General features: G+C 32.3%; 1 protein-coding gene across 2 annotated transcripts; it reads right to left on the bottom strand.

Moving 5' to 3' along the window:
• Positions 1-72: 72 nt before the first annotated feature.
• Positions 73-7,566, bottom strand: Picot (putative inorganic phosphate cotransporter protein picot). Of its 2 annotated transcripts, none has more exons than XM_069045176.1 (9): positions 7,085-7,566; positions 4,366-4,550; positions 3,995-4,252; positions 3,747-3,834; positions 1,362-1,582; positions 1,158-1,307; positions 959-1,091; positions 660-901; positions 73-605 (listed from the first exon to the last, which is right to left on the bottom strand). In XM_069045176.1, exons 1-9 carry the CDS (start codon positions 7,182-7,184, stop codon positions 429-431), a joined length of 1,554 nt encoding a protein of 517 aa, XP_068901277.1. In that variant the 5' UTR covers positions 7,185-7,566; the 3' UTR covers positions 73-428. The 2 variants fall into 2 exon arrangements, with proteins under 2 accessions (XP_068901277.1, XP_068901286.1); XM_069045185.1 differs by lacking the exon at positions 7,085-7,566 and adding an exon at positions 6,630-6,651.
• Positions 7,567-9,904: the final 2,338 nt, after the last annotated feature.

Here is a 9,904-nt window from a genome sequence, read left to right as displayed (position 1 = left end):
TTTTTAAAATTGTATCACATTAGCTTTCCAGTAATTATTTATTTAAAGAAAAGGATATAAACAAAACACATGTAAAAAAAATAATTTTTAGTGGTCTAAGTTACAACAATTCTATTCAAAAAGTATTTCAATAATTATTAGAACTATCAAATTCACATTATTAATAAATCAACAACAAAATTCTAAAAAACATTTGCAGTTTTAACAAGTATCAAATACAGTTTTTTCCTTGAAATCTGTATCTCAGTGGTGTGAATGAAGTAATTCATACTGCAAGTTTAAATTTACACAATTCAAAAATGTCTGGTTTCTAACAAGTACTGCTATTTTCATAGGTAACCTACAGTACAAATAAAACACTTTACAGCTGCAATAGTAATAGGCAATATTTTTTTAAAAGAAAAAATCACAAAGTATTTTCTAGTTAATCAAGTACGCGTTGTCACAATCTCGGGATCAGTATCTGATTCTTTCTTTTTATCTGGTTCTTCTTGCGTATCCCAAGGCTGTCGTTCACCAGAAGCAAACAAAGTATAGAATGTACAGCAGGCGGCGTATACACCTGCAGCCGTAACAAACACGATGCGCCATTTTGCTTGACTGGGCTATAAAAATTTGCACGATTAAATTTGAAAAATACACGGACAACAACGACCTACCGTTCCCAAAACTACGTTTCCAGCGTATATTGGAGCCAGCAAACCAGCGAGGTTAGCTAAACAATTTGTGAATGCCATCAAAATTCCTGCAAATTGAGGTGAAATGTCCAGATGGTTAACCTTGAATCCGGAGTATATTCCACCGTTCAAACCCACACCGATGGTCAGAATAGCAACAGTTAACCAACGATCGCAACCGGTAAATGAAGCTGCTACCAGAGCTAAGGCTGGCCCATATTGACCTATAAAATTTATTATATTATCAAAAGATATTTCTAAATCTTCTCGACCAGTCTTACCAATTCCATTTATCAATTTGCGTACAATAGTATGAGTGAAGCATGGTTTGGTTAATAACCAATCGGCAACGTGGCTAATAAAGATGGAAAACAACCACATCGCTAAATATGGTAAGGCCGAAAGAAAGCCATTCTGTAATAACATAATGAATGTGAAAATTGATCCACTAAATAAATATTGACAGAAGTTTCAACTTACGTCTTTAATACTGAAATGTAACACTTGTTTCATGTAAGTTGGTAATTCAGTCATCAAGGTTTCATAACCATAATTGTGTCCCATATGAGCCAATAAAATGGCCCAGAAAGGCAGCGATTTTGCAATGGATTTCCAAGGAATGGGCGGAATCTTGCAAAAAATGATACGTAAATCCAGGCAATTTTAAAAAACAATCATGCTTACAGGAGCACCAGTTTTGTTTCCTAAAGCTTTTTGAATATACTTTTTCTCGTCTATATTCATTCTCGGATTAGCTTCCGGATCTTCAAAAACAAGGAATAAGAAAGCAATGCACCAAACTGTCCCGACGGCTCCGAAAACATAGAAGATGGACGGCCAACCACCAGTGGATATGGATAGTAGACCACTCAACGGCATTGATATAACAGTTCCAAATTGTGCTCCTATAAATGGAGTACAATGTAAGTTAAAATCAACTGTATCGTACCTGCGTGCATTCTTCGTTTTCTCCCTTTCGACGAAAAAATACAGCATAGAACTAATACATATAGGCAAAAGACACAAAATTATTCGACTTAATATTCCACTCTTGGCTTTCAATTCAAACAGGTTGTAAAGAGAATATGTTTTCCTTCTTTTTAATAAGGAATATACAGTAATTAAATGTTACAGTCATTTTTTTTCTGTTAATAATCGTGACATAATTATTATACATGATGAATCGGCACTTTCTAAGAGATTACATTTCGAATAAAGTAAATATGTAATCCCGTATCAACGATTTAGAGTGATATGCAATGATAAGCCCTTGACTAGTTGCAGTTATTGTCGCCTTAAAAACCGACTTCATCTTGTATAATATTTATTAAAAACAACGCAAAAAAAACGCACACAGTTCTACCTACTTTTTCACATAGTGCACAATGTACAAATGAGGCATCTAAAATATTACAATGTAATTCCAAAATACATATGTAAAAACGGGAATTTTCTATTTTAAAGTAATTTAATATGTAATTATATTTTTTCTTTGTCAGCTGTTTCCCCTGTGTGGTAATGGAAAAACCCATATAAATGTTGAGAAATTCCATTGTAATACTTTATTTGTCTTTATACAATTTCGTGGGTGATTTATGATTAGAAATAGATCACAGCAAGATTCACAAGCTATTTTTTTTTTATTAAGGAATGATTTTTACATACATTTCTCTTGAGCAGTTACTTTCGTTCTAAATCAGAGAAAAATGTTGAACTAATCTTTTCTTTTTCCGATTTGACAGTACTCGTAACGTTTGTTTACCAAATACCATTAAAGCATTAGAATATTCGAAAATGTGAAAAGTATTTATATATCCATATTTTAATGTGAGGAGAAGGATCATAACGTAATAAAAGATGACAGGTATGTATGATCGCGAGTCGATTAGAACCAATACTTAGATAATTCCATATTTAAATATAGCCGTATATAATTATTATTGAAAACCTGTAGCAACTAGTTGTAAAATATAAATGTAAATAATAAAGAAAAAATGACATGGTCGTTAAAAATAACATGTTATTAAATTACCGGTTCTGTGAACATTACCAAAATAATATTTTCAAAATAAAAAACTAATTTTTGAAAGGCAGCAGAAGGTTTAAAATTGACCGTGCATATTTGACTGTGAAATTGTATACTGCTTTAATATGTAAGGATGGACTGCTGGTTCTATGCCCTAAAAATGCATAAACCTGATATATTTTTATACGTAGTTTGGTGTATTATTAGCCAATAAACTCAATGAACTGATGCTGGCTTCATTTGTAACTTAATCGACAATTCCAAAATGTATCAAATTAACAAGTGCCGCGATTATTGTGTTTATACTGTACCAGTAATTTTTATTTATATTTCGAAAGAAAAACTTACTAAAGCCAGTTTCGTAGCAGGGATTTTAAATTTTTGTTTACAGTATTGTATTTTTAAGTGTTAAAAATTGTATGGATAATTAATCTTACGGTTTCGTTTAAACATTAAAAAAATGTAATAAACTTTTATCTAACTAGTCAACAATTATGTTGCCGTGCAACATTCTCCATGTACTTTTCTTACCAAGAACAATTACAAAATGAGTAATAGTTGTAATAGTTTGTTGAATTTTCTACTTATCAAAACACCTGCGACTAAAGGAAAATATTTTTTGATGTTGACAAATATTACATCACAATAGAATTAGTTCCAAGTTAATTATGCATGTGAATATATGGGAAATTAATTGTGTCCAATTTTCAGTAAGAAATTATTGAGTCAAGAGAAAATAGAAGTTAAGAATCAAGGGGGGAATTCGAAATAGAATCAACTGCGGAGCATATTCTGAGAAGAAAAGTGAGATGAAACACTACACATTCGTATATGGGTATCTTATACCCACAAGACAGTTGAGCTAGTTTGGGTTTGGTCATTCGATGATGTCTACCTATAACACCCTATACTCACACAAAACTCGAACTTTGTCAAACTGTTTGCTACTGCTAAATCAGATTCAAACAACATACCGTCTCGTATAAAAAGCCATAAAATCATTCGTTACACTGTCTCTTTTTCAGTAATGCAGAAAAATATACCTGCATAAACGAAAGCACCCATTCGACTTCTCTCGTTAGGAGGGATCCATTTTGCCAGAAGAGCGTGTGTGCATGGGACAATAGGGCCCTGACCAGAAAGGTATAGTTGAAAACCTATACAAGGTACGAAAGTGAGAGGAAAACACAATTTTTGTTTCACTGAATCAAGAAAACCAAACGAAAACAAAAATGTAAAACCAACAAAAATGTGTTGTCTCACTTTGTACTTGTGACAATCATCTACTCACCTCTCCAAGGCCTTGAATGAATCTCACGGCTATTAGCCACCAGATGCCCATATTTGCTGATATGGGCACCAGTAATCCAAATACAGAGTTAATCAACATCCCCACGCCGAGGAAATAGATGTTGCCGTAACGCTTCGACAAAATACCAAAAGGGATTTGGGTTATCACGTAACCGTAAAAGAACGAACTTAGTACGTAGCCTTGGATGTCAGTTTCCCAAACAAATTCGCCATCATTTTCGGAAAGAGATCCGTTGCCCTGTAAGAGACAGAAGATAGTTTTAGTAACAGCCAACAAGTTTTATTACGTATTCGACACCAATTCTGATTAAGTATAATTGTTATTTATTTAAAAAAAAAAAAATTACTAACCCGATCAATTGCGACATCCCCACATTCAGTATCGATGGGTTCATCATGGCTGGAGACTTTGGCTTCAATTGCTGTATGGTTAACCATGGCAACAATAGCCACCGACATATTTGTCCTCATAACATACGCGTTTGCCATTCCAAGAAACAGCATAAACGTAACAAAATGTCTGGTGCCAAACCATCCTGAAAAAATAGAACTTATTATTTTCTCAAAATTAACATAAGTGCATTACGATTAAAACAGAAAATATTCTCTTATAACGCTAATAAATTTTCGTAAACTTGTTACAAGGCAAAGTGCCAAATTTGAGAAAGTTCATAACTCATTTACTTTTCCTAAGTTACCAATTTCGAGACAGTAATGTAAGAGCTTAAAAAAAAGAAAATGTGCTGATATTTTGGTAGTCAGATTTTCACCTAGACCTCAATTCGAAAAACAAGAACCCACTATCCTTCATAGAACATTTGTTGCACTTCATCAAAATTTTCTTATCGTAAAATAAGCATTCTCCTGGAAATAAGTCCGGATTTTTATATTTACAACCAAAATCTTTGAACAACGCAGGACTTTCAAGTTGCTTCTGTGCTAGCAAAACTCCTCTAGTTCGTACAAAATAATCATCCTTTTTCTGTTATTCGGGGTTTCAGATCGAAATAGACCCAAAAATGTCGTTAAGCATCAAAGAAAAATATAGGTAAGTACATAATATAATATGTACAATGAATAAGTATTTTGCATGATACTGTGCAACTAACAGAACTTAAATTAATGCTTTAAAACATGTAATCAATTTATGGTTCTGCTGAGCAATTTTCTTTTACATATTTTGCATACTTCTAGGATAGTAACAATTCCTATTTGTTAACAAAAACCAATAGCGTTTTAAAAAGCATTAGAGGACATAGAATTGTAACAATCATTACAAAACCTAATTTTCCGAGTTTGAAACACATAGAGTATAATGCAATTTAACAACTTCCGTCTGAATTTCCAGTAATAAATTAACGTGTGCATACTGAAAATTTCATTGATGAAGAATAAATTAATGACGGTGTTGTTAATTCTCCAAGTTCATCCTATTGCATCATTTGACAACAGACATTAATTAAAATAATAAGCTAGTATCAATGTGGTTACTTCCTGTACCCGAAACATGTTAATTCGCAAACAGAATGCAAAATTTTACGCAGCACCTAATTTATTAATTTTAAGTAAATAATGACTGATGCTATAAATATCAATAAAGTAGTTTATATGTACATAATGTACATTAATTTATATACTTTTCAAGCAAAAACGTGGTCGGTAAACTGTCATTAGTGGGTCCGTGGGGTACCCATGATTTGACTGAGTCATCATTTTTATTGTAAAGTTAAACCTAGAAATTGACCTTTAGTCGGCGAACCTCAGATTATAGTCTGATGATCAGCACAATAAATTATTAGGGCCTCAAAGTTTTATAGCATGTTTTATGATCAGTTGGCGTGATATATGATTACTCATTACAAGATTTTTATTATTTACGTGATAATTATCTTTCACATGTTGAAATATTTTAGTAGACGCATTTGATTGTGATTATAATCACGTTAATTAAAACTGCAATAATGTATAGGGAAACTATAGGTACCAAGCTTTTGTAGTATCGGTAAAATAACATTTATCTATTGATTTTACTAGAAAAGCATCAGTCACAATATTATTTATTGTAATTAAACGAATGGAATCTAGATGTAAAATACATATATTTTCCAAGTGACCGATGTATCATAAACAAAAATATAAATAGATTAATCAACGTTTATTTATTGCAATGTTAGAAACAAACTGTTTACTGAACTTTGAACTGTTAATGTGTTAACTATATTATGTATTCCAATATTTAAGCTGGCATTGAATTTTGGAAAAATAACAAGCAAAATTTTTTAACAACACTGATTTATAATTACATATTACATAAGTGTCAAAAGCTCCTAACGGAAAATATTCTTACTTCAGGGTAAGAGTTTTCCAAGAAAATATTGAAATTGATTAAAATAATGGAATTCACACAATTCTAGATGACACTTTTGAATAAATATGTTCGTGGAACAATAAACTTTACAGAAAAGAGCTGTCAACAATTAATGGAACAGTTGTGATATCTCTCTATTAAACAATAATTTATCTGTCAAATCAATCAATGACTACTAACTGACGGAAACGTCGCCGGATTACATCTAACAAAGCCATGATTTTTGCAAAAATACAACAGCACATACTTTAGATAAACCTAAAACATTAAAACGTCCTAATTTCGAATTAAACCAAGGTTATTTATTTTTTCGCATTCGCGTCACTCTATTTCACAACTGGCACATGCGACAATTGGATGATTTTTATGACTATTTCTCATTGTTAGCCTTGTTCGACGGGAAAATAAACTTCCGATAAAAAGATAAGATATGTTTTTTTTGTTAACTATTTACGTTGAAAATACTTCAAGTTACTGCTCATTTCGAGCACAATCAAAATGAAAATATGGTTCGCCTTCGAAAAACCCGCCAAAATTCCGGGAAAAAACCTCACATCAAGCATGCGCGGAACGAGTCACACTCAAATGGAGGTAAGTCGGTGTGCAGCCGCACGTGGAGCACGTGGTCGGTGCAGTACGTTATATCAACTCTGATATCAACCAATGCAATTATGTTAAGCGAATTTCATGTGCAATAATTACCTGACTTCTTTTTCTGCGTTTGAGTGTTGATGTTTTCTTGGTCGAAAACGACTGTGTATCTTGCGTTATTTGTGGTTCCATTTTTCACGTTGCCTTTCATTTTGCAATAAATTATAATTACACTTAAATCTACTAAATCGAGGATACGTTAAAGCACTAGTTACACGAAGTTAGGGTACATGTTCGATTTAAAAAAACAAATAGTTAACAACGATAAAATAAAATAAATAAGTTTGGTATGAAGCGGCGCCAAAAATAAATTCTTATTTAAATGGCGGAAATGCAACAATTCGTACACGAGTTGTTCACGACTTGAGACGCTTCCGCTTTCTTGATGAGACTATTGGTAGTAGATCAAGAAATGACTTAAAAATAAAAACCATAATCAAACGTTCATTATAATTTTGTTCTGCGAACGTTTAAAACTTTGAACACGTAACTCGCCACAACACTCAAACACAATGCTTTGATGGTACGCGCTTCTGCTGGATGTTTATATGGAAGAACGAACCGATGCTCGATGTCACTTTTTATCAGTTACACATTAAAACGAAGGAGTCAGGACCGGGCGATAACATACGTAAGTACGTATAGAAAAAAATGTAGCTAGTGGGGTTTGGCGCATGACTGTACCGGCTCTTTTAAAATGTCGCGGGTTTACCAAAAAGTGAACTGCCGCAATTTATTGCCGGAATTTATTGCCCAGTCATTACGTTGTTGCGTGGCTGATATGTGTTTTTCACGAATAAATGCGGAATAAAAAAAACATTGTAATCTCACTTACAATCTTACATCTCTGTCTGTCTTTAAATTTTCAAAACAAGAATAATTTTTAATTCTCTAGAATTAAATGTAATGAAGATTGATTTGAAAATGTAATGGATTTTCCTAGACGAACATAGTTAAAAATAAAATGGTAAGGTTGTCTCATAACAGAAATACTTGGAATTAGGGATTATTTTCAAATATATATTTCTGCCATTTTTGACAATTTAAAACAAACGTTATTGTTATAAAACTACTGGATAATCTCCCGCGTGATTATAAATGTTTCTTCTCAGCATATCACAAAATACCTAGCACAAAATATGAGAGATTCTGAGTGGCATAAAGAGGATCAGTGTTAAGCTTTGCTTTTCTACAGGAGGTATTATTATATTACTCGTACGAAATTAACCAATAACATTTGAGAATTACAGATACTCCTTTCCTATCAATCAAGTTAAAGGTATTAAATATAACCTTCTATCAAAGTTGAGCTCCCAGGAGGGGTTTAAAATTTTCTATTATTTAATAATAATAGAACAATACATTTTAAATTTAGACAATCCATTCCACAAATAGTAATGGGGTTTATTGGATTATACATAGTACGAAAAATAATTTTTTCAATAGATGTGTAGATTAAACAAAAATAGAATTAAAGACATTGAAACGTTGAAACAATTGTTTTATTAATTTGTATTAAATAAATATAGATAAATGGCATGTTTTAAGTAAACTAGGCAAAAATTAATAGGGAATTTTTCCTTTTTTGAATTTTTTAAAACTACAGTTTAAAATTTATAATTAAATATGTTAGAAATATACACACATACACATTAAGGCCCGGTTTATTCACTTTCAAGTAACTTTATTTGAACGGTAATTACCATGGATCTACCAATTGCAGATTCTAAATCATAGCAACTACTGGCCAGACAAATTCACTTGAAGGTGAATAAACCGGGCCTTAATCGCAATATCTCCACGGAAATTTTGTATTTGGATGCTACAACTTTCTGTACTACGTATTCTGTACGTGAAATCAGAACGTGAGTGAATTATAATTACAATGCTTGAATTAAAATTACATATAACATAAACACTTCATTATCACGTACATTATTCATCTTACTTTATTTAAAAGTATGTATACAGGGCGATTCACATAGCCCGTTCGTTAGAAACTTTCTGATTTCCCAAAATCGTATTACATAATACGAAAATTGGTAGTTGACTATAATCGACTACACCAAGTTCAAATGAAATACATATTTTCAAAATGGCGACACTTCCGGAAATACCGGAAATCGAAGCCATCTTAATTTTTTTAAACGGTAAGACCCCATTTTGACTTCATATTTCAATCCTACGTTAAATTTTTACTTTAGAACGTTCTTTTGTCAACACTTATCTGTCATCTGTCATCTTTTTCGCAAAAAAGCGGGGTTGCAGGGCTTCATTAAAAAATAACTCCTGAAGCATTGGAACTAAATAATTATTTTTTTTAATAGAATTTCTTAATGACCTGGCCGATCTTTTTCGTCATTAGTGTAATTATTTAATGTTTCATACGCCTACTGCAATTTTTCAAAATTGGTAATGAAAAAATGTCGAAAACTTTTTTTTTAAATGGCACTATTACTTCTGACACTAGATATAAATGTAGTATTTAATTTTAAGACTACTTTATTAATATTCCCACCCGTTTTGGCGTAATTTCGATTTTTTGAATATTTTGTTCTTTTTTTTATCAAGCATTTGTTTTATTTGAATTTTTATTCAAAAATCGCATGCAATAAATACAGGGTCATTATAAATGATTGTCCCATCGTAGTTGGCGTTAAAAACCCACACAAATTTTGGATATGCCGCCATCCTTGCAACGTTATACTAACTAAGTAAACTGATTTCCATTACCGCCAGGAGCGCCACCTATCGGCGATACTAGTCTCACTCATGTTATGAGGGTTGCGGCACATTCAACTACGTCACCAACGCCAACTGCGATGGGACAATCATTTATAATGACGCTGTAGTAGATAACAACGCGGTAAT

The sequence above is a fragment of the Tenebrio molitor genome, chromosome 1 (genome assembly GCF_963966145.1).
Source record: "Tenebrio molitor chromosome 1, icTenMoli1.1, whole genome shotgun sequence".
Classification (NCBI taxonomy): Eukaryota; Metazoa; Arthropoda; class Insecta; order Coleoptera; family Tenebrionidae; genus Tenebrio; species Tenebrio molitor.
Note: the sequence above shows the minus strand (reverse complement) of the source record. Positions and strands in the feature narration are given on the sequence as shown.

Bases quoted from the DNA above. Each gene is read 5' to 3' on its own strand.
- Picot (XM_069045176.1), bottom strand. From the start codon at position 7,184: ATGAAAGGCAACGTGAAAAATGGAACCACAAATAACGCAAGATACACA. The intron at 1,583-3,746 runs GTATATTTTTCT...CTCCATTTATAG, and splicing joins GGGTGCTTTCGTTTATGCAG to GAGCACAATTTGGAACTGTT. The intron at 606-659 runs GTAGGTCGTTGT...AAATTTTTATAG, and splicing joins GAAACGTAGTTTTGGGAACG to CCCAGTCAAGCAAAATGGCG.